This window comes from Dictyostelium discoideum (genome assembly GCF_000004695.1).
Source record: "Dictyostelium discoideum AX4 chromosome 6 chromosome, whole genome shotgun sequence".
NCBI lineage: Eukaryota > Evosea > Eumycetozoa > Dictyosteliales > Dictyosteliaceae > Dictyostelium > Dictyostelium discoideum.
In genome coordinates, this window is record NC_007092.3 from 1,435,889 (window position 1) to 1,460,888 (window position 25,000).

At 20.9% G+C, this 25,000-nt stretch overlaps 9 protein-coding genes and 1 non-coding gene across 10 annotated transcripts in view; 6 read left to right on the forward strand and 4 right to left on the reverse strand.

The window, feature by feature from the left end:
- mrkA (CAMKL family protein kinase) overlaps positions 1-1,147 on the reverse strand; it is a gene marked incomplete at both ends in the record, with an annotated part of 3,288 nt that extends 2,141 nt beyond the window's left edge. The window contains 2 exons of the mRNA XM_629687.1: positions 1-637; positions 743-1,147. The exon at positions 1-637 is cut by the window's left edge and continues 2,141 nt beyond it. Of these exons, the coding sequence (XP_629689.1) occupies positions 1-637; positions 743-1,147 (1,042 nt within the window). The remainder of the gene's footprint in view (positions 638-742) is intronic.
- A 1,472-nt stretch (positions 1,148-2,619) lies between these two features.
- Positions 2,620-4,357, forward strand: atp5C1 (ATP synthase gamma chain; the record flags this gene model as incomplete). The annotated part of the gene is made up of 2 exons (XM_629688.1): positions 2,620-2,695; positions 3,513-4,357. 2 exons carry the CDS (start codon positions 2,620-2,622, stop codon positions 4,355-4,357), a joined length of 921 nt encoding a protein of 306 aa, XP_629690.1.
- Positions 4,358-5,237: 880 nt separating this feature from the next.
- DDB_G0292308 (hypothetical protein) lies at positions 5,238-5,786 on the forward strand (the record flags this gene model as incomplete). The annotated part of the gene is made up of 2 exons (XM_629689.1): positions 5,238-5,672; positions 5,709-5,786. 2 exons carry the CDS (start codon positions 5,238-5,240, stop codon positions 5,784-5,786), a joined length of 513 nt encoding a protein of 170 aa, XP_629691.1.
- Positions 5,787-5,929: 143 nt separating this feature from the next.
- Positions 5,930-6,515, forward strand: DDB_G0292342 (hypothetical protein; the record flags this gene model as incomplete). The annotated part of the gene is made up of 2 exons (XM_629690.1): positions 5,930-6,044; positions 6,175-6,515. The coding sequence occupies 2 exons, from the start codon at positions 5,930-5,932 to the stop codon at positions 6,513-6,515; spliced, it is 456 nt and encodes a 151-aa protein (XP_629692.1).
- Positions 6,516-6,779: 264 nt separating this feature from the next.
- Positions 6,780-8,460, reverse strand: psenB (presenilin family protein; the record flags this gene model as incomplete). Its single annotated transcript, XM_629691.1, has 3 exons — positions 6,780-6,935; positions 7,122-7,874; positions 7,948-8,460. 3 exons carry the CDS (start codon positions 8,458-8,460, stop codon positions 6,780-6,782), a joined length of 1,422 nt encoding a protein of 473 aa, XP_629693.1.
- A 608-nt stretch (positions 8,461-9,068) lies between these two features.
- Positions 9,069-14,233, reverse strand: DDB_G0292340 (patatin family protein; the record flags this gene model as incomplete). The annotated part of the gene is made up of 2 exons (XM_629692.1): positions 9,069-12,261; positions 12,405-14,233. 2 exons carry the CDS (start codon positions 14,231-14,233, stop codon positions 9,069-9,071), a joined length of 5,022 nt encoding a protein of 1,673 aa, XP_629694.1.
- Positions 14,234-17,719: 3,486 nt separating this feature from the next.
- On the forward strand, positions 17,720-17,792 carry tRNA-Gln-UUG-13. Its single transcript has one exon. It is a non-coding gene; the product is annotated as a tRNA-Gln (tRNA).
- A 423-nt stretch (positions 17,793-18,215) lies between these two features.
- On the reverse strand, positions 18,216-19,965 carry DDB_G0292312 (hypothetical protein; the record flags this gene model as incomplete). The annotated part of the gene is made up of 3 exons (XM_629695.1): positions 18,216-19,332; positions 19,422-19,564; positions 19,633-19,965. The coding sequence occupies 3 exons, from the start codon at positions 19,963-19,965 to the stop codon at positions 18,216-18,218; spliced, it is 1,593 nt and encodes a 530-aa protein (XP_629697.1).
- Positions 19,966-21,625: 1,660 nt separating this feature from the next.
- Positions 21,626-24,345, forward strand: gdt7 (hypothetical protein; the record flags this gene model as incomplete). The annotated part of the gene is made up of 3 exons (XM_629696.1): positions 21,626-21,695; positions 21,818-22,039; positions 22,232-24,345. 3 exons carry the CDS (start codon positions 21,626-21,628, stop codon positions 24,343-24,345), a joined length of 2,406 nt encoding a protein of 801 aa, XP_629698.1.
- Positions 24,346-24,386: 41 nt separating this feature from the next.
- DDB_G0292316 (hypothetical protein) lies at positions 24,387-24,620 on the forward strand (the record flags this gene model as incomplete). Its single annotated transcript, XM_629697.1, has 1 exon — positions 24,387-24,620. The coding sequence occupies one exon, from the start codon at positions 24,387-24,389 to the stop codon at positions 24,618-24,620; it is 234 nt and encodes a 77-aa protein (XP_629699.1).
- Between the last annotated feature and the right edge of the window lie 380 nt (positions 24,621-25,000).

The following is a 25,000-nucleotide window of genomic DNA, read 5'->3' on the forward strand; positions in this document are numbered from 1 at the left end:
TATCTGGATCAACAACCAACATTCTTGAGATTAATGATTTACATTCATGAGTTAAATAAGAGGGTATTGTATAATTACCTGCCAATATCTTTTGAAATAGTTCCACATAGTTATCACCATCGAATGGTAGATAACCAGTGACCAACACAAACAACACCACGCCCATACTCCAAACATCCACCGAAGGACCATTGTATTCTTTACGTAGAATAAGTTCGGGTGATGCATAAGTTGGTGAACCACAGAAAGTTTTCAAATAACTACCAGGTGTGAAAACATTTGATAACCCGAAATCGATGATCTTAATCTGTCTATTGCAATCTAATAATAAATTCTCGGGCTTTAAATCCCTATGTACCGCCCTCTTGCTATGACAATAGTTGATGGCTGATACGATTTGTGTGAAAAAAGTACGTGCTTGTGATTCTGTTAATACTCCATGTGCAATCATAAAATCCATTACCTCTCCCTCCCCTGCATATTCCATTATCAAATATAATGCTCTACTAGTTTCAATAACTTCATATAATCTAATTATATTTGGATGATGTAATAATTTCATAATTCTAACTTCTCTTTGTACCATTTTTAATGTTTCTGGATCTAATTTACCTTTATTTATAATTTTAATTGCAACCTTTATTATTATTAAATTAATATTAATAATTATATTTCAATTTTATTTTTTCAAAAAAAAAAAACAAATAATAATAAAATAAAATAATATTGATAAAATTTTTACTTTTTCATTTGGTATTTTCTTATGGTAACCTAATTTAACTTTACCAAATTGACCTCTACCAATTGTTTTTATAACCAAATAATTACCAATTGTACCTTGTGGTGTTAAATGAATTGAAGATGCTGAACCGAGTGATGATGATACTGATATAGATAATGGATTAGGTGAACTACTATTAGATGAATTATTACTACTCGGTATTTTATTTAACTCTTCTGTTATATTGTGATTTCGATTTTCTCTTTCATTTTGTAATTGTAATTGTTGTTGTAGCTGTTGTTGTTGCTGCTGTTGTTGTTCTCGTTCTTTTTGTTGTATTTGTGTTTCTTCTTTTAAATGATGTGGTGTATTTAATAATGGAGTATCGAAATTTCGGAATTGTTCTTCCTCTTTTAATGTTTCCATTTTTTTTTTTTTTTGTTTTTTTTTTTTATTTTATATATATTATTATTATTGCTGTTTAAATTTTAATAAAAAATAATAATAATTATATTTATAATATACAATACAAAACATAGGTGTGTGTGTGTTTCCTGTGTATAAACTTTTTTTTATTTTTATTTTTTTTTTTAATTTTAATTTTTTAAAAAAAAAAAAATTTTTTGTTTTTATTTAAAAAGCCCAAAACGAAAAAAAAAAAAAAAGGGAAATTTGAGTAAAAAAAAAAATAAAAAATTTTTTTTTAACTTAAGTAACTAACTGAGTAATTAAGTAACTTTTTTGGAAAAAAAAAAAAAAAAGGAAAAAAAAAATTTTAATTTAAAAAAACCAAAAAAAAAAAATAAAAATATTTTTTTTTTTTTTTTTTTTTTTTTTTTTTTTTATTTTTATTTTTATTTTTAATTTTTGTTATTATTATTATTTTTATTTTTTTTATTTATATTTATTTTTCTTTTTTTAGTCTTTTCCTATTATTATTTTTTCATTTTACTATTTTTTTGGGGGTGCCAACAATAATTATTACCCTGTTCTTTTATTATTAATTTAAAAAATATATGCATTCCATAAATTCAAGCGAAATATAACCCAAACTTGTAAGATATTTTTTTTTTATTTATTTTATTTTTTTTATTTTTTTTTTTTTTTTTTATTTATTTATTTTTTTTATTTATTTATTTTTTTTTTTAATTATTAAAATAAAATATTTAGAATATCTAATTCTCAAAATCATTCAACTCGGTTAAAGATATTCCAAATGGTCTTATTTTTGATATGACTAATAATATGTTAAAACCAAAAAAAAAAAAAAAAAAAAAAAAAACTAACATTTATTTTTATACCAAATAATTTCAATTATTATTGATAGGTATAAAACAGATATTTATAAATAGAAGATCCAACCCAACAAAAATATTTCTACAAAATAAAAAAAAAAAAAATAAATAAAGAATAAAAAAATACAAATTGCTTTAAAGTTTATTATTGCTTTTATATTATTTTTTTTAATTTCTTATTTTTTTTTTGATTTTTTTTTTTCCACTAAATTAATTCCAAAAACCACTGACAAACTGGGTGTTTGAATGTAAGTTTTGAATAATTTATATGTCTTGTGTTTAAGCAATTTTGAATATTTTTGATGGTTTTTGTGAAAATAAATTAATAGAAAAAATAAAAAAAATAAAAAAAAATAAAATTGAAATTAAAAATTACCAAATTAAGTGTTATTTTCTTTATTTGATTAAAAGTGTGGCAGTGAAAAAAAAAAAAATTTTGAATTTCGGAAAAAAAAAAAAAATTCCAAAGCAAAAAAAAATTTTATTTTTTTTAAATTTTTTTTTTTTTTAATTTTTTTTTTTTTTTTCAAAATTTTTTATTTTTTTTTTTCAATTTTTTATTATTATTATTTTCTGTACAACAACTCTATTCGTTTATATAAAATGAACTCAGCATCAAAGTTATTTGTTGTTTTGGCTTCACCAGCCAACCAACGTAATATGGCCACCTTAAAGGATCGTATGTAAACATATATAAAAAAAAAAATAATAATAATAATAATAAATAAAATAATAAAAAAAAATAAAAAATAAAATAAAATAAAAGAATCTTTTGATCACTTTTTTTTTTTTTTTTTTATTATTTTGTTTTATTTTATTTTTTTTCATTTTATTTTTATTTACAAAAATAAAAAAAAAATGAAAAAAATAAAACTTAATCATTCATAGTGTAATCAAACAAATTGTCACAACTACCATTGCCACATTAAAAAAAAAAAAAAAAAAAAAAACAACCCCAGTGTGAACAAACATCAAAAAAAAAAAAAAAAAAAAAAATCAAGATAAAAAAAAAAAAAGAAAAGCAATAGTTATACAAGAATATAATTACATAATAACATATAGATCAATCACTAATTTTAGATACGAATAGTCAAATTGTCAATATTGATAAAAAACAAAGAATTCCAAAAATTTCATCAAAATTTTTCAAATTTAAAAAAAATTTTTTTTAAAAAATAGCACTCAAATTAATGGAGAAATTATAGCTTTATACAATGATAATCAAGTATTTATATTTTATTGAAAAGTGGTAGTAATAATCATTATGGTGTGGTTGTGGTTGTGGTTGTGGTTGTGGTTGTGGTTGTGGTTGTGGTTGTGGTGTGGTAGTTGATGATGAAAATGACAACGATTATACACTATATTACAATAAAAATAATGATATCTTTTATAAAAAATTGATATTAATACTTTTTATTTATTTAATTCATGATTCAAATTAATGAAAATATAAATCAATTAATAATAATAATTAAAAATAATTTAAAATAATATAGTTAAGATTCGTTTAGGTACTGTTAAAACCATTTCTAAACTTACCAAAACTTTACATATGGTAGCTTCATCAAAATTACGTAGTGCAGAAAAGAAAGCAGAAGAATCAGGTCCATACAGTGTTGGTCCACAAAAAGTTTTAGGTGTAGTAGAAACTGCTGATGCATTCAACACCGCCACTGAACCAATTGAAGATAGATCAAATAAACAACTTTTAATTGCCATCACCACCGATACTGGTATGTGTGGTCCAGTTAATCATCAAATCATCAAAACCATTAAAGCCCTCCTCAAAGATGATGCCAAACAAGAGATTTTAGTTTCAACCACTGGTTTGAAAGGTGTTGCACCAATCGTTGCCGATTTCCCAAATCAATTTTTGATAAATGGTCGTGATTTTGGTAAAGCAGATTACAGTTTCCCAGAAGTTTTACTTTTCTTAAATGAAATCATTAGCAAAGTACCAAATTATGACTCTGCTCTCGTCGTTTACAACAAATTCAAAAATGCCCTCTCATACAGTGTCGATCGTCAATTCATTCCAGGTTTCAATCTCCTCGAATTAAATCGTGATAAATTCTACGAATATACTACCTCTGAAGATCGTGCTGCCACCATGAAAGATCTCTCTGAATTTTATTTAGCCTCATCCTTATGGACTGGTTTATATCAAAACAGAGCCTCTGAAATGGCTGCTCGTATGGTTGCTATGGATAACGCTTCAAAGAATGGTGAATCTATTTCTCAAGCTCTCGGTCTCCAATATAACAGAGCTCGTCAAGCTATGATTACCTCTGAATTAATTGAAATCGTTTCTGGTGCCAGTGCAATTGAATCAAGTGATTAAACAAATTTTATTTAAATATAATTTTTTAAAAAAAAAAAAAAAAATAATAACTTTTAAAAAAAAAAAAAAAAAAAAAAACTTATCCCTATAAGGTACTTTTAATTTAAAAAAATACATAAAAAAAAATGATATATATAATAAATACAAAAATAATAATAAAAAAAAAAAAAAAAAAAAAGTAATAATATTGTAAAATCTGTTTTATTTATTTATTAATTTATTTATATATTTATTTATTTATTTATTTATTAATTAATTTATTTATTTATTTATTTATTTATTTGTTTATTTTTTTTGTTTTTTTATTTTTTTTATTTATTGGTTTATTTATTTTTTTATTTTTTTGTTTTTTTATTTTTTTTATTTTTTTTTTTTTTTTGACATTTTATTTATTTCCTTATATAATATCAAGGGACATTATTTCATTTCGCGAGGATTCAGATGTTCATACCTATCAAAACAGTGTTATTGAAATAAGGTTACGCTAAAATATATTTTTTTTTTAATTTTAAATTGTTATTTTTTTTTTTTTTAAAAGTTAGATTTTTTATTTGAAAAAAAAGTTAATGGCAACAAAACTCATCATTTTTTTTTTTTTTTCTTTTTTGATGTAAGGAAAAAAAAAAAGAAAATAAAAAAAAAATAAAAAATAAAATAAATTAATAACAAAAAATAAAATAAAAATTAATTAAAAAATAAAAAAATAAAAATCAAATATATTTTTTTTTTACCTCATTAATAATTATTTGGGTAGTTTATTATTATCATTATTATTATTATAATTATTTTTTATTTTTCATTTATTTTTTATTTTATTTTTTTTATTATTTTAAACACACAATTTTTAAAAATTTTATCCCTACCCAGATAAAAAAAAAAAATGTACAATAATAATCAAAACCACCATAATAACGATAACAATATGAACAAAGATGAACCAACAACAATTTACCCAGAATTTATATCAATTTCAAATGAGATTAAAACTAATGGATCAACCAATTCTTATTTAAATAATATTAGAAGGGAAATGCTATCAATGGTTAATAGTGGTAATAATAATAATAATAATAATAATAATAATAATAATAATAATAATAATAATAATAATAATAATAATAATAATAATGACAGTATAGTTATAAATATGGACACAATTAATAATAATAATAATAGTAATAATATTGATATTAATAAAAGTGGATACAGCCAAATTAGTAATACAACATCAAATGATAATTTAAATAAAACTTTACTTGGAAATAATGAAATTTCTCAAATTAATGATATAGATGATGATTCTTCACCAGAGTGCGTTTGTTAATTTAATTTATTTTTATTTTTTAATAAGAAACAAAGAAATCGTTCATTTTATACTAACAATAATTATTTATTATTAAAAAAAAAAAAAAAAAAAAAAAATTATTAAATTATATGAATAGATTTATAAAATATAAAAAATTTATAAGTTCACTTTCATATATAACATTTATTGGAGCGGCAATTGTTTTAATTAACCAAAAAAAAAGTGTATATATTCAATTTCATGCGTATCAATCATTTTATATTTCAATGGGTGTAATAGGATTTCAATTTTTATTAATATGGTCAGATATATTATCAATTATTTTATGGTCTTTATACCTATTATTTACAATATTTATGTTTTTAAAAGTTTCATTTGGAGGTAGGTTATTTCTATTTTTTTTAATTTTTAATTATGATTATTAATTTTAAAACTAATTAAAAAAAAAAAAAAAAAAAAAAAAAAAAAAAAAATTATTTATAATAATAATAATAAAAATAATAATAAATAGGCTATGGTAATTCAACAATATATAAATTACCAATTATAGGTAATCTATCAGAACAAAAGGCAAAATTAAGATCACAGGAATATTCAAGATATTTTAAATACCATGAAGATTTATTTATTAAAGAATTAAGAGAACATAAACAAGCATTAATTCATCAATCAAATTTAAATAGAAATAATAATAATAGTAATAATGTAAATAATAATGGCCATCAAAGAATTAATTCAAATTCAAGTAGTGTAGTGATGAGTGGTGATGTTGAATCAATGTTAAATAGCAGTGGAAGTAATAGTAGTATTTATTCTGATGTTCAAAATGATATTGGCACCAATGAGGAATAAAAAAAAAAAAAAAAAAAAAAAAAAAAAAAAAAAAAAAAGGGAATTGTAAACATATATTAATATTACAAAAAAAAAAAAAATACCCAATAAATATATATATATATATATATATATATATATATATATATATACCATGTAAATAAATATTTGATTAATTAAAAAATGAATAAATTTTATTATAATTACAAATAAATAGTTTTTTTTTTTTTTTTTTTAAAAAATGAAGATATTATTATTATTACTGTTTTTTTTTTTTTTTTTTATCTAAACAAATATTTGTGATAAAGTTAAAGCTTCAATGAATGGAGTTAAGAAGTTATTTGAAAGATAGTAAAATAATATTCCCAAAAAGATTGAAATTGGTAAAGCAGGTAATGCTTTTTTAAAGATTGCTAAACAGAGCAATGTTAAAAATAAACCCTGGTTTTTTTTTTTTTTTAATATAAAGATAAAGATATAACTAAAGGTTAGTATTATTATTATTATTATTATTATTATTATTATTATTATTATTATTATTATTATTATTATTATTATTATTATTATTATTATTATTATTATTATTATTATTATTTTTTATAAAAAAAAAAAAAAGAAATAGATTACAGTTAAAATTGCAATAAAAGTTGAAAAAACACAACTCATATGAACTAAAGCAGCTCTACTTATTAATAAACTATAAAAGATGAAATCACCAAGACCAAGTTTTAAATTACTATCAGAGCCTTTACCAGTTTCATAGACGAGAGCAGGAATATTTTCATTACGTTCTTGAGAGAGTTCAACCAATACCTTCAAAGGTCCACGTGGGCAAAGTACAGCAAAGAGATCATAGATTGCAACGATTACCAATAGAGTGAAAATAGTCCATTGTGGTAATCTAGTCAATGAAATTGCCATCAACACCGAGATGATCACTAGATACAATTGGTTGACATATTGATGAGCATACCAGAAAACACCAATGATACCACAAACTGTGAAGTTGAATATTAAGAATGCAAAAGTAATATAATCCAATGGTAAATTTGCGGCAGATAACATTGCTTGAAAGAATGTTGTACCGAATGAACCTAACATCATACCAACTGATAAAAATAACCAACCATATAGTATCTTTAAACACCTATATTTATAAAGTAATACAAATGCAACCGTAGTTACAATAATCATACCCAATACAATACCTGCAACAATTAATGAATCTACAAATGAATTACCAGTTATACTATCAGCACCACTACCTCCACCACTACTGCCACCAGCTATAGTGTAACTAAGTGTTGATGCATACAAAGTTTGATTATTTAAATATTTTACAAAAAATACAACTGCCATCATAGTAATTGAAACTGGTATCTTTGATTTATAATATTTAATTAGTGTATATCTATATATTTTAAATTAATGGTATAAAAGAAAGATTACATACAATTATAGAAACAATCATTGAAGAGAAATCTTGTAATGAAACTTCATCATCATAATCTTCACCATCTAAATTTTCAATTTCGATTTGTTCATCATCTTTTTCTTTTTTATTTAATAGTGGTTCGCTGTCACTTATTAAAGATGTATTTTCATCTGCCTCTTCATTATCACTACTATTATTACTTTTATTATCTTTTTTTTTATTTTTATTTTTATTATTACTACCACCATTGCTATTATATGTATTATCTTTGTTTTCAAATTTGTTTTTATTATCAACATCAATATCTTCGTCATTATAGTTATTAGTATTATTATTATCATTATTATTATCATTTAAATCTAAAATTATATTATTTTTATCATCATTATTATTTGTCGATTTTGGTGAGGACTGTTTTGGTGAAGAATTTATTGATTGTCTATTTGGAGAAGTGGTAGTAGATACTCTATTAAAGTAATCATGGCCATCTTCGTTCAAGTCAAAAGGGTCATTATTATTGTCACTACTCATTTTTTTGGGAAGTAGCTTGCTTTTTTAAAAAAAAAACTTTAATGATACCTTTTTTTTTTTTTTTTTTTTTTTTAAATTAAAAAAAACAAAAGGAAAAAAAAAAAAAAAAAAAAAATCTTTTTTTTATTTTTTTTTTTTATTTTTATTTTAATTTTTAAATATTTTTTTTTTTTTTTTAGTGGGTGCAAATATATGATAAACTAAGGTGTAATTAAAAAACAGAAATATTATTTATTTTAATTTTGGTGGTTCACATTTTTTTTAAAATAAAAAAAAAAAAAAAAAAATTAATATTAATTTCATTGCAATTATTCAAAAATTCTTATCTTTTATCGAGTTCCTAAACTAAAGGAATTTATTATTTTTATTTATTATTATTTTTTTTATTATTAATTATTAATTATTTATTGCTATTTTTTTTATTTATCTTTCCATTCAAAATGTATTATAAAAAAAAAAAAAAAAAAAAAAAAAAAAAAAAAAAAGTAATAATTATAAAATAAATAAATTAATTAAACAATAACAATTATTAAAAAATTAAGATTTATATCTAGTAAATCTTTTTTTCTTTTTTTTTTTTAAAAAAAAAATATAATAATTTTAAAAATTTATTTAAAATATAATTTATTATTTAATAAATTAAAAGGACAACCTGAAATTGAGGTATTATTTGAACCTGATTTTCCATTTAAACCAACCAAATTACATTTTATATCGATTTCATTATTTGAAGTTGTAATTTTGAATGGAATTGAAAAGGGTAACATATTGACCTCTAATAATTCAAGGTCATCACCACCTTGACCAACGGTGAAACTTTTAACATTTAATTGATTTACAATTTGAGTTGGTAAATTTTTATTTGTTGTTAATCTACATTTAATAACACCACTAATTTGATTTATACCAGTGATACTAGTATTATCTAAATATAAATCATCTAAATAAAATAGAGATGATAATAGTCTACTACACATCGAATTAAATAATTGATTATTTAATAAATATGATCTAACATCACTCTTTAATAATGATTTTAAATTTTCATCAATAATTGAACTTGCTAATATTGTTTGTGGTTTCAATTCAACATTTAATCTATTAAATAATGTTGTTGATTTATTATTATTTTGATATGAATTTACCATTTCATTAAATAAATCACCACAATTATCAAAATTATTATTATTATTATTATCAATAATATTATTATTACTGTTATTATTATTAATATTATTAATATTATTTAAAAGTGTATTATTACTACTACCAATTGATGAAAATAAATCAATATTATTATGTGGCCAAATTGTTTTAATCTCTTCTAATGCTAATTTACATGGATTATTTGTTAAATTACCACCATCTCTAAATTTCTCATTTCCAAATTTATATGATGGAAATAAAGTTGGTATTGCAGTAGTTGCAGCGGCAGCATCTGATATTGATGAATTTTTAATTTCTTTTATTCCATCAACTGTTGGAATTTTATTATAATTTGAACCAATTGAAAATATACATGGTGTTAATTTAATTGATGATCGATTATTTGAATTGTTAACACCACCAACAACATTTGTAGTTTTAATTATATTTTCTTCTAAACATGATACCACTGCAACTTTAATATTTGAATTTATAAAAATATTATTATTATTATTATTATTATTATTATTGTTATGATTATTATTATGAAGAAAATTATGAACATGATGATAATGATTATTATTATTATGATTATTATTTTGATTAATTTGATTATTTTGATTATTAATTTGATTATTATTTAATGAGTATCTATGAATATGAGAATTATTAAATTCATGTTGTAATACTTTTGTAAATTTATCAGATTTATATTTATTCTTTTTTGAAAATAGATAATTATTAATTTTAATTGGACTATTTGATTTAAATACTTTTCTTGATAGTTTTTCAAATAGATCAATTGTTTGATTTGGTGTTTTATTAGCGGCCAATGCTAACAAAGTTATACCACCACTTGATGATCCAATAACATAATCAAATAATTCACTAATTGGTATCCCATAAAGTTGTTTTTCAATTTCGTCTAAAATACAACATTGAACTATACCACTTTTACTAAATCCAAAATTACTACTAATATTACAATTATTATTATTATTTAAATTATTATTATTATTGTTATTTAAATTATTATTACTATTATTATTATTATTATTTAAATTATTATTATTATTATTATTAATATTATTATTATTATTATTAATATTATTATTATTATTAATGGTACAATTATTATTTATATTATTATTATTATTGATACTATTTAAAGTGTCAATATTATTGCATCCATCTAATGATAGTACTCTTATTCCCATAGATGGTTTTAAACTATTGTTATTGTTATTAATATTATTATTATTATTAATATTATTATAATAAGTATTATTATTATTATTATTATTATTATGATAATAATTTAAATTACTATTATTTTTTATAGCATTTACACCAGTTAAATCTTTTGGACAAATTGTACAATTACCATTTTGTTCAATTGAACAATATGAACAAATTACATGACCACATGGTGAACATTCAATTGAAGGTACTGATAATAAACAACCAAAACAAACTTTAGTTGAATTAATTATATCAGTTTTCCCATCACAATTATTTACTTGATCAAGATATTGGTTAATCATATTAAATGATAATTTATCTAATTCTGTATTTAAGAAACTTGATAAATCTGTAAATGTTATAACTGATTGAAAATCACCACTCCAACTAACTGTAAATGGTACTTTAAATTTATTTTGTTGAATTTTATTTGTAGATGAACTTGTATTTGAAGTTGTAGTACTAGTATTACTATTTGAGTTGGACTGTTGTTGTTGTTGTTGTTGTTTTAATTTTTGTTGTTGTAATTGATTTTGTTGTCTTTTAAATCTCCAACATGATAAAAATGAAGTTGGTTTTTCAATTATCATTTGATTTCTTTTTGTATGATGAAATTCATGATTTGATTTTGGATTATCACAACTAACCATAATACCATTATTAATTATTGTTGAATTACATGGAATAAAACCTTGAATATATTCTGAAACATTAATTAAAACATCATTAAATTGTTTTGAAATTTCTTTTTTATTACTTTCACTACCATTACTATTATTTTTACTATTGTTGATTGTATTATTATTATTATTATTATTATTATTATTATTATTATTATTATTATTATTATTATTTGAGGAGTTTAAAGAATTTATTGAGATTAATTCTTCATATCTTCTATTAAATCTTAAGAAAACCTCAACTAATCTATTCATTACTTCACTAATTGATTTTTCATAAATTTCAACTTTAGTAATTGGGATTATTGGTTGAATATTTCTTGGTGTTGGTAATGGTGATGGTAAATAAAAACCATTATTACCATTATTAGCATTACCATTATTATTTGTATTTGTTGAATCAATAGTTTGTAATTGTTGTTGATATTGTTTTTTATAAAGGTTATAATGTAAATCAAAATATGATTTTAAATATGATTCCAATGAATTATATGCATTACTTAATAATTTACTATTATAATTTGATGCTGATGAAGATGAGGATGAACCAATATTATAATTATTTGAATTATTATTTGTAAAATAACTACCACTTGTACTAAATGTTGAATATCTATAATTATTACCAATTGTTAAATAATCATAATCAAAATTCTTTAAATATTTAAATGAAGGATATGATGAACTAATTGCATTATTTTGTGTTGGTGTATATGATGAAGTTGCTGATGTACTTTTTTGTAATTTTGGTGTTAAAGCATCATTATTAATTAAATTATCATTATTATTATTATAATTATTATTATTATTAGAACAATTTGTTGTTGTGGTTGTTGTAGTAGTGGTAGGTTGTTGTGGTTGTTGTTGTTGTTTAACATTTGATAATGATAGAGGTGGACAACTGGATATAATCTTGGTGATGGCAATGTTGGTGATGAGTAAGAGTATGATAATGAAGATGGGGTTAACATTCTTTCAATTTTTTTCATTTTTCCTAATTTATTTTCTTCTTTTTTACTACCACTATGATTATTATTACTATTATTACTATTAGTAGTAGTGGTAGTTGTAGGAGTAGAAGTATTGTTATTATTGTTAATATTATTATTATTATTATTATTATTATTATTATTATTATTATTATTATTATTATTATTATTAATAGTACCGATATTAATAATTGGTTTAATAATTGTTTTATTTGATTTTAATTCATTGTCAATTGGTTTTTGTTGATTTATTAAACTTTCATTTATAATTGATTCGATTGATTTTAAATTGATATTTGATACAATTGATGTTGATCTTGATGGAGGAGTTGGATGAGATGGTAATGGAGAACAAGGTTGTTGTGGTGATGAACATATATTAATTGAAATTGATCTATTTCTTGGAGGAGTTAATTGAATTGGAGTAATTTGTCTTTTTAATGAAGGTGATGGTATTGGATAAGGTTCTGAAATTGTTAAAATTTCATTTGGTTTTGATTGTTGAACAGCTTGTATTTGTTCTTGTTGTGGTTGTTGTTGTTGTTCTTGAATATCATTATTTGTTAGAACATTATTTAAAATAATTGGAGATGGAAGAGATATTGAAATCTCATCCATTGTTGATATTGGTGATGAAATTGATGTTGATAATGATTCATTAAGATCACTTGATGATAAATATGGTGATGGTATTGGTTCATCCATTAATTCTTTATTTTCATCAACATCAACAATAACATTTTCATTTACTTTTCTATTATTATTTATATTATCTTTTTCATCATCTTCATTTTTATTATCATTGTCACTCACTAAACATATATCAATATTGTGATTATAATTTTTAATTAACCCGTTGTCGTTTTCATTTATAATTTGTAAATTAATATTATTATTTTCAATATTTTCATTATTTTCATTATTTGTAAGGTTACTATTTTTTATATTATTATTATTATTATTAATATTATTATTATTAATATTATTAATATTATTATTTAAATTATTACTATTTTTATTTTCATTATCATTATCATTATTATTATTATTATTATTATTATTATTATTATTTATAATATTAATATCATTATTATTATTATTTATTGATAATAAATTTGGAGATTTTAGATTTTCAAATTCTTTTATAATATTTTTAACAGAGTTAGATGACAAGCTATGTCTATGACTTGGAAGGTGGACTTTGTTTATATTGTTTTTATTATTATTATTATTACTATCAATATTATTTTCATTATTTTCATTACTTGTAGGGTTAAATAAATTTGAATAATTTAATAATTCATCAGATTTTTTAAAAAATAAATATAAGGTGGGGTCAGAATTTGTTGATATTGGGTCTTGGATTAATGGGAGTGAGTTTGATTTTTTATTTTTAGTAAAAAAATTTATATTATTAATGGTGTTAAAATTATTTTGAGTTATAATATTATTTTCAATTTCCTTTATTCGATTTTTTACACTATTATTAATATTATTATTATTATTATTATTATTAATTTTATTAAAATTCGTTTTTGTAAATTCACTCCCATTACAATTACTTGAAGATATTTGATTTGGTTGGCGATTATTGATTATATTTTTAAAATTATTATGGGATGTATATAAATAAAGTTGTGATGTATGATTTTGGGTTTGTGTGTGATTTTGTAGACTTTGAGATTTAATTTTATTTTTATTTTCATTTGATACCATTTTTTTATTTTTTTATTTTTTTATTTTTATTTATTTTTTTTATTTATTATATTATATTATATTATTTATTTATTTCAAAGTAAATTTATAATTTTTTTTTTTTACAACTATAATATTTATTTATTTATTTATTTTATTTTATTTATTTTATTAAAAATATGTATAGTTCAGAAAATAAAGAGTTGTTTTTTTTTTTTATTTTTTATATGTTTAGGTAGTTTTTTTTTTATTTTTTTTTTTTTTATTTTTTTATTTTTTTTAGGATATGGACTGTTATTATAAATAAAAAAAATTTTTCTTATTTTTTTACAATGGAGGGGGTATTATTATTTATGGATAATTAAAATTTATTCTATTTACAAGTATATATAAAAAAAAAATTATTAAAAAAAAAATTTATTTATTTTAAAAATAAATAGACATAAAAAAAAAAAAAAAATAATAATAAAAAAAAAAAGATAATAATAAAATTAAAAAAAAAAAAAAAAAAAGGATAAATTAAATTTGAAAAGATGTATTTATATGGTAGTATGATATAAATTAAGAAAAAAATTAAAAAATTGAGAAAAATGATGTATCACCACACACACACACACACAAAAATACAGATATTGTTATTTTAACACGAAAATAAACACACCCACATTAAAACAAATATATTATTAACGTAACAACAAAATAAAAATAACAACAAAATAAATTATTTTTTGATGAATGACAATAAAAAATTGTTTTTTTGGATTATTAAGAGAATCAAAAAAAAAAATTTTTTGAGAAAAAAAAAAAAAATTAAAAAATACAAAAAAATATGAAAATATTAAAGTTTTTTGAAATTTTGTTGATTGGTTGCAAAGAAGTTATTTTAAGTATCTTTGATGCAACTGAAAAAATAAAAATTCGAATTTTCTGAATTCTTTTTTTTGTATGGCATTAAATTTTTTTTTTTTTGAACATGAAATACTTTATATTTAATTAATTTTATGGAAATAGTAATATATTGTTAAAAATAATAGAAAAAAATAAACCTTTGGTAAAAAATTGTTTTTGTAAAAAATTATAAAATTATTAAATTAAAAAAATGAATGAATTAAAATTTTTTATTAATTTTTATATTTTTAGAAAAAAAGATTTTATGAAAAATTAATTTTAAAATTAAAAAATATTATTAAAATTAGAAAAATATTATTAAAATTATTATTATTATTATTATTATTATTATTTTTAAAAATGGAAATAAAAAAAAAATAAATAAAAAAAAAAAAAAAATAAAAACAAAAAAAAAAAAAAAAGAAAAAAATAATTTTTTATATATATATTAAAAAAAAAAAAAAAATAATAATAAAATAAAATAAACCACTGGTTTTAGTGGTTGTTTTATTAAAAATTCCAAATTTGAAAAAAAAAAATATAAATATATTTATAGCACTCTAAATACTGAATCACAGAATTAAAATATTTTTGGATAGGTGGGCAGGATATAAATATTAATATATTAGGAAACTTTTATTTTTTCAAATTAAAAAAAAAAAAAAAAAAAGAAAAAAACAAAATGAATATATAAATAAATAAAAAAAACAATAAAATTAAAATAATAATAAAAAAAAGAAAAGAAAATGATGATATTAACAATAACAAATTTTAAATATATGGTTGTTATATGCAAGAACGAGTTTGTTTTTTTAAATTTTTTTTCTTTTTTTTTTTTAGTTGCTATTCAATAGATATAATGAATAAAAACATTATAATTCTAATAATGATGATATTAATAATAAAAATTATTATTATTATTTTATTTTATTTAATTTTTTATTTTTTCCTATTCATTTATTTATTTATATATTTATTTATTCAGAAAGTTATTGTTAATATTGCACCTACAAAATATTTGTATAAATATATTTTTTTTAAGTTTGATTGTTGTGTGACATTCATCTTTTTTTTTTTTTTTTTTTACATGATTTGTTTTGTTGGTGGTAATGATGTTATTAATGATGGTGGTGGGATGGCGATTTGATACCGCTTGAAAAAAGTGGGTTATTTTATTACATAGGGTGTGTGCGATTGGGTGAATTTTGTGTGGAGTTAATTAATTGTATTCTTGAATTGTTTATTTTTATTAGCATTTGTACAATTATTTTTTTTTTTTTTTTTTTTTTTTTTTTTTTTTTTGATGTTTTAATGGTAATTTTTTAATTGTTTCTCATTCTTTGATTTTGGGTAAAATGTTTGGATTGCAATAAGTATACCACAAAATTTATGAAGAGAGAAAGAGAGAGAAATGAGAGTGTGAGAGTGTGAGAGTGTGAGAGGTTTATTTTTACCACAACAGAAACCCCCAATTTTTTATTAATTTAATTTTTATTAATTTATTAAATATAATTATATTAGTGGTTAATTTTATACAAATTGTATAAAAAATTAAAATTAATTAATTTTTTAATTAAATCCAATTGCTATAAAAAATTTTATGTTCCAACACCAATCGGAAAAAAATAAATTAATTTGAGATTCTATCTGAAATATATAGTACTATATTACTTGTGCGAATAAGGAAGGATATTTTTTATTATTTTTTTTTTTTAAACTTTTTGACCAAACCCTTTTTTCTTTATCCTTTTTTTTGTTTCAAAAATATGATGAATTTCCATTTTTATTTAATAGATTTAAGGTGTTCATTTTATTTGTGATACCATTTATAATAATATATGAAAAACTTTTTTAAACCAAAAAGATGGAAAAAATTAAAAAATTGATTTTTTTGAGTTTTTTTTGTGTGTTTGTCTATTCATTTATTAATAGTAATTTATCTATAATTAGATTTCAATTTTATTTTTTTTCTTAAATTTTTAAAAAAAAATAAAAAAACTTTAAATCACTTAAAAATTTATTTTCCGTAGTTTGGAGATTTTAAATTTAGAGTGAAAAGTATTTTTTAAAATATTAATAATTTGAGTGATCATGATCTAGATGATGGTGTTAACAATAATAAAATTTACAATTAAATCCACAGTAATTTGATCTTAACAATTTTAATTTTTTTTTTTTTTTTATTTTTTTTTTTTTTAATATTTATTAATCAGAGTTTATCAATTAAAGGAAATAACAATAAATATTCGATTTATTTATGATTTTGATTTTATAATGCAATTTTTATTATTTTTAATTTAAATTATCTAATAAAATATAATACTGTTATTTTTTTTTTTTTTTTTTTTTTTTTTTACCAAATCTAGGTATTGGGCAAAAATAGAAGTTTATTTGGGGCTTTGTTTTATATATTTTAAAAGATTTCTGTATTCCAACCTCATTCCTTATAAAATAGAGTAACTGTTAAGAAATTTATTTAAAATTCTAACACTTTTAAAATCATTTAATTTTATTATTTAGTTTCTTGAATTCTAACACTTTTTAGTTTTTGATCAAAAATTATATATGTAAGAAAAAAATTATATATAAAATTTGCTGTTTAAAACAAAAAATTTCATCGGTTTTATAGTGTAATTGGTTAGCACCCAGGACTTTGAATCCTGTAATCTGAGTTCGAGTCTCAGTAGAACCATTTTTTTTTAAAGTTGGAGGAAATACGTCGAGGGTTCGAATCTAAAATACCTCTTCAACAACTACAACAATTACAACAACTAAAATAAAAACTCGTATTAACACAGATGGACATATCAATCTTGTTAATCCAATATTAAAAAAAAAAAAAAAAAAAAAAAAAAAACTAAAATAACCACAAAACCAAAATAAAAACAAAATAAAACAAAACCAAAATAAAACAAAAGCAAAAAGAAAAACATCAAAAAATAAATTAAAAAATACAAATCAATTAAGTTTTGATTATTTTTTAAAAAAAATATTAAACAATTTATTTAAAAATTTTGACTAAATTTATTCTAAACTATTCGTTTATCAATTAATACATTTTTTTTTTTTTTTATTTTAATTTTTTTTTTTTTTTTTTTTTTTTTTTTTTTTTTGATTAATCTAAATTAAAATTATATAATCTAACTAAATTATTGAAAACACCAATAATACGAGATCTATCATAATTTACTAAACTACAGCCAGGAGTTAATGGAATTGGATCGGATGGATTAACGATATTTGAACCACCAAGTAATGAATATAAACGATTTCCAGATTGTTTATCCCATACTTTGATAGTATTATCTTTTGAACCTGTTAAAATCTTTTTATTATCAATTGTGATACTATTAATTTGATTTGTATGATTTGAGAGTACAAGAAGTGGATTTAAATTTGAATCTAAAAGATGGACATTAAAATCACCAATATTGTAAGCTACGTTATCGTTGGTGGCCGAGAATAATTGGTGGCCGCCAGCAATTGAGAAATGATTTGATAATGATTTTGATCCCATTAACTTTCCATTTAAAATATTATATTTTAAAATACTACGATTATTTGAGAAAACGTAAACGAAATCTTTAGTTGGTTGATACCATTGTGGGCTTGGTAATCTGAGTATTGGTCTATCGAATCTTCTTAAATCCCATGAATCTAAATAATCACTAGTGTGGACGAATAGGTGACCGTTTGAGTGAAACTTTGAGGAAAACACCTCACCACTAATCCCAACCATACCATCACCACTTTGTTTATCCCTATGATCCCAAATTTGGATTGTGTCTTTATTAGTTGCAATTATTTGACCGTCACCCCCGATATTCACATTATAATCAATTGATAGAATTGGTGATTCAGTTTTCAAACAATTTGATTCCACACCTTTCTCAAAATCCCAAACTCTAACTGAACAATCATCACTACCTGATATAACTGAATATTGACGTTGTTTAATACATGTAACACTTCCACTATGTCCTGTAAATGTTTGAGTGTTTGTACCTTTTTTCGATGACAAATCCCATACCTTTACCGTTGAATCAACACTACCAGTACACATTACATTACCAATATGCTGAATGGATGTAATAGGTTGTGAATGTCCTCTAAATGGTACCATCTTAAATGTACCTGCTGCTCCTTTATTCTCATTCTTTTCATTTTGATAACAAATTTTAAAACATTTTTTATAATCATATTCATATTTTTCTGTATTAAAAAATTCAATACTATTAAAAATAAATAGAATAAAATAAATAAAATTTATTAATAAATTATTATTATTATTTTTAATTTTTTTTTTTTTTTTTTTACATACAATTGGAATAATTTAATCTTCCATAAGAATTTATGATTAATTGCTTTATTAAATTCTTTACAAACTAATGAGAATTTTAATATCTCTTTAACTGGAAATTCTGAAAAAATTTGTGCATAAATTGTACTTGGTAAATTTAAAATCTGGAATTTTTTTTTTTTAGTATCATAATAATTAAAAATTATAATTAATTTTATTTATTTTTACTTACACCATATGTAATTTTTTTAATTGGTTGAGATTCTTCCATAACTACATCTCTATTATTATTATTATTACTTGTGTTGTTGTTGTTGTTATTATTGTTATTTGTGTTATTATTATTTTCATCAACATCAAAACCTTTAAGTTTTAAAATTTTTTTATTCAATTCTTTATCAATTGGTGGTAGTGGCATTTGAATTTCTTTTCTGCAAAATGGACATAATTGTTCGATATGATATGATTTCTCTATACATTCTTTACAAAATGAATGTGAACAATATAATGTCACTGGTTCAGTGAACAATTCAAAGCAAACCCAACAGTTATAGTCATATGACATTTTATAATTCTTTATATTAACCTAAAAATAAAAAAAACATTAAAAAAAAAAAAAAAAAAAAAGTTTTATTGATTAAAAATTAAAAAAATATTTAAAAAAAAAAAAAAAAAAATCTTTGATCAAAAAAATTTTCAAAAAAAAAAAAAAACACCAATTCTTTGAAAATTTTTAAAAAAAGATATTTTGAGAAAAAAAAAAAGTTGGTTGTTATGAAATTTTTGCAGTTATATGTTTTATACCTATTTAATATTAACGAAGGTATTTTAGTGGGTAATTTTATATTTCTTTTTTTCTTTTCTTCATTTTTTTTTTTATTTTTTTTAATTTTATCAAAAATAGTCAGTTACCAAAAATCGATATTATTTAAATAATTTTTCTGTTTTTTAAAACTTTCACTTTTTTTTTTTTTTATAAATATTTTGTGTCTTTTATTTTGTCTACTGAAATTAGCGTTTGAAATTATCTGTATCGTTCATAAAAAAAAAAAAAAGAAAAAGTTCGAAGTCAACAATTAAATAAATAGATTTATAAATATTAAATAAACAATATAAAAAAACAAAAATTAAAAAATAACTTCAATGAATATAGATTATTTTGAAATAAAAAAACTGATTTTGATAACAAATAGTAAAAACCATAATAAAAATAAAAACTTAAAGGTGAAAAAAAAAAAAAAGAAAAAAGAATTAAACCTGTGGGATATAAAAAAAAAAAGAAAAAAAAAGAAAAAGAAAAAGAGTAAATTAATAATTCATAAATAAAAAAATAAATATCTTAGAATTTTATTTTTTTTTATTTTTTTTTTTTTTTAATTGTTGAAAATTTTTACTTTTTATATTTGAGATTTAAAATTATGTTTATGAGTTTTTCAATCGACATTAAAAACTCACCACGTGGCTTTTTCCCACCAAGGTGAGAAAAGTTTAATTATATAAACATAAATTATTTTAGTTTGTGAGCGAGATTGTATCTAATTTAATATCTTGATAAAACATAATTTTATTGTAACAATTTAATTATTACATAATTATATTACAACAGCAGGAGTGGGGAAATATTTTAATTTATCGCTATTTTTTTTTTTATTTAAAATTGATTGGTGCTACATTGACAGGATTTTACCCCCTTAGGGAAATTCAAAAAAAAAAATTTGTATGGGGAAACTACCCCTTCCCCCTTTTTTTTTTATACAAAATTGGTTGTGTTACATTCGCAGGTTTCAATATAAGACCCCCTTAGGAAATGCCTCCCTCCTGTTTTTAAAATTTTTTTGGTTGCGAAATTTTTTATTTTTTTTTTTTTATTTTTTTATTTTTTATTTTTTTTTTTTTTTTTTTTTCAAGACTACCATTTGTGGTGTTTGGGTGTAAAAATTTCAGTATAAAAGTGTTAAAAAGAAATTTATGCGGCGCTGGCCAATCAGCCAAAAATTTTTTTTTTTTTTTATTTTCCACCCCCTTAGGATTAAATCACCATTTTTGATTTTTTTTTTTTTATTTTTTTCCAATTTTTTTTACACAATTTTTTTTACAATTTTTTTTTTCCAGTTTATATTTTTTTCTATAAATTTTTTTTTTTTTCCCAATTTATTTTTTTTTCCATCAAATCAAACAAACCCTTTTGGATAATAATAAAAACATTATACCAAATTTTAAATAATATGATAAAAACAATCTTAATTAAATTAATATTATTAGTGATATTTTGTTATCACTTTTTATTTGCAGAAGGTATTACATTTTATCTTAAATAAAAAAAAAATTAAAAAAAAAAAAAAAAATAAAAAAAAAAAAAAAAAAAAAAAATAAAAAAAAAATTACTGAAATTTTAATATTTAAATAATCACTTTTAGAAGATGTAATTAGTACCCCTCCTGGATATTATGATTTAATACGTCACAAAAGGGATCCACCTATTACAGAATATCAATCATCTCAAGATACAGATTTATATTACCCTGATGTTTGCAGAAATGCTCTTAGACCTCTTGATTATCCTTGGATTAACGAATTTGCCCCTATTTTTTTTCCAGGCTTCAACATGGGTGGCTTTAATAGTATATTCATCCCAAAAAGTAATTGTTTTTTATTTTTATATTTATTTTTATTTTTATTTTTATTTTTATAATTATTATTATTATTATTATTATTATTATTATTATTATTATTATTATTATTATTATTATTATTATTATTATTATTATTATTATTATTATTATTATTATTATTATTATTATTAATAACTAACTATCAATTAATTAATATAGATAGATCAATGATATTCAGGACTCCATTTCAAGATTCATTAGTAACTTTACATGTTGTGTGCATTGAGGGTACCTTTATTGTTGAAGGGAATAGATTTCTTTTTGCTAATACTATAATTGTTCTTCCTGGTGGAAGATTTGAAAGTACTACAGGAATAGAATTTTATGACGAAAATGATTCCGGAGTATCATTTTATCCAGATTTACCAAAGGATCCTTCTGGATTCTTTCCAGGTATTCTTGTATTGGGTGGTTCAATTTCAGTAGTTGGGAAAGAACCAATAGTATATAGAGCAAGCCGTATTAATGATTCATCGATAGAGATAAGTCCACCAGTTCCAGAGATAATTATTTCACCAAACCCATGGGATAGAGTTTATAAGTTAGTTAAAATATTTACAGAATTATATCCTCTAGGATTTTATTGTAGATATAATACAGATGAAGTAGGAAAGATTCTTTCATTATCTTCTTATCTTTTATACCCTTTCCCACCAGTATCAGAGAATGACAAAATCATCAGAGTATTAGTTGAAACTGATAGACAACAGACTGTGATCCCAACAAATATCTACAAGAGAGAGTATGCAACCAAAGGTTCAATTTACATAACAGGTGGATCAAATGCATATTTTAAAAATATCTTTTTTAAAAATCTAGGTTTCACCAAAAATGAACCATATAATGATACAAAGTTAATATTCTCTCCAAATGATACCAATGTAGTAACCGATATAATAATGGGAACAAATCAAAAATTCAGAAGTTCGTTGTATATTGAATCCTCAAAAAATGTTACAATAGAAGGTTGTGCATTTGTTGAAAACGATCTAACAAGATCACCATTGGTTTTCTTTGATTCGAATGTAAAAATATCAAACAGTTTAATTTCAAGTAAATCAGGTTCAAATATAATCGCTCTACATGGTACTGATTCAATTCAATCTTCAAACAATTCTTATTTACTTGAAAAAATCGATTTGGCTTCATGGGATGTTGAACGAAATAATAATATTGATTGTGGTAATCAAGGTAATGGTATTTTTTCAATTTCTCCAAATATAAACTCAAATGGTGATTATTTCTCTGGTCAACAAACTGCATTCAACTATTATTTTATTCCAAACAACTCTGTAAACTCTAACCAAGATAATAGCTCATTAAATTCAAGACCAATTGAAATTATTATTAAAGATTCAATGTTCAATCCAACAGCTTCCAATGGTTCTTTAAATAAATATTTTTTAAATATCAATACTGATGGTAATAAAACAATAAGTACCTATTTCACAGTTAGGGATTTAAAAACTTCACATGCCATTAACATGAATTTAAACAATAGTGCTATTGCCTTTTACAATTTAAAGGGTGGAGAAGGTTTTAAAATGGAAGGAAACGTTGAAAGATTGGATATTATTGGTTCAATTATCAATTCAAATGGATCAATTAAAAACATTTCAACATCAACTACAAATATCATTGATTCTTACATTTACAGTTCATCATCAGATATTCAACCATTCAATAATCAAATCTATGGTTCACTAATTACACCCTATTACTATAGCGATTCAAACACTTTAGATAAATTTGAAATAAAATCAATACTTCCAAATGCACCCATTCAAATCGTTTCAGGTTCACTTTTTAATGTCAGTGTCCAAATTCAAACTTTATCGTCATCAGTTTCAATAGATAATATCTCATGTATTTTTACTTCAAGTGTAATCAATACAACAGTTGTCCAAGTTAATTCTAATTACAGTTGTATTTTACCACTAAATATTACCAATGAAGAGGGTCCACTCAATCTTAGAGTCACTTTAGTTAATAACACATCACCATCATCAGTATCATCAGACAATTATTTATATATTATCGATTTTCCAGAGATTACAGTATTTAATACCTATGAGTTTTATTCAGGATGGTTAATGGATAATTCAAATTCTAGTCAACAAATTTCTTTTGGAGGCAATTCATTTAAAAATGGATGTAATAAAGTTGATAGCAATTGTACAATATCACAGAATTCAAAATATTCAACAGTATTTTCCCAACTTTCAATAACTTTACCTTCAAATTTCAAAACAAAAACTCATTGGATGAAATAAATATTGCGTTCACAACAAGAGGCGATATTTATTTAACATCAATGGCAACTTATTCATCCATTGAAGTTGAACCACCAATTGAAACTCCAACTCTATCACCAACTAAAACTCCAACTGAAACTCCAACACAATCACCAACTGAATCACCAACTCTATCACCTACTGGATCACCAACTGAATCACCAACACTATCACCAACTCTATCACCAACCGAAACACCAACTCAAACACCATCTGAAACACCAACTCAAACACCAACTCTATCACCAATTTAAACACCAACTGAAACAGATTCAACTCCCATTTCTTTCCGAGAAATTAAAATAAAAAATAAATAAATAAAAAGAACCTTTTTATTCAATACAAGCATTAATCAATATAATTGTAATTTGAAATATTATTTTATATTAAATTAAATATGAATTTTAATTCAATTGGAGAATCTCTTGAATTAATTGATGTTATTTTAAAATTCTTTAAAGATTTACTTGTAACTAATTATTGAATTTATCATTTGATTTAATTCTGATTTGATGTTATCTGTATTACCAAAATCTGATTTAATACATTGGAAACTGAAAAATCCCATTCGATAAGTTTGATAATATTTGAAATGAATTAATTGGTATTGTAATTGAATGTAAATTTTCAAATT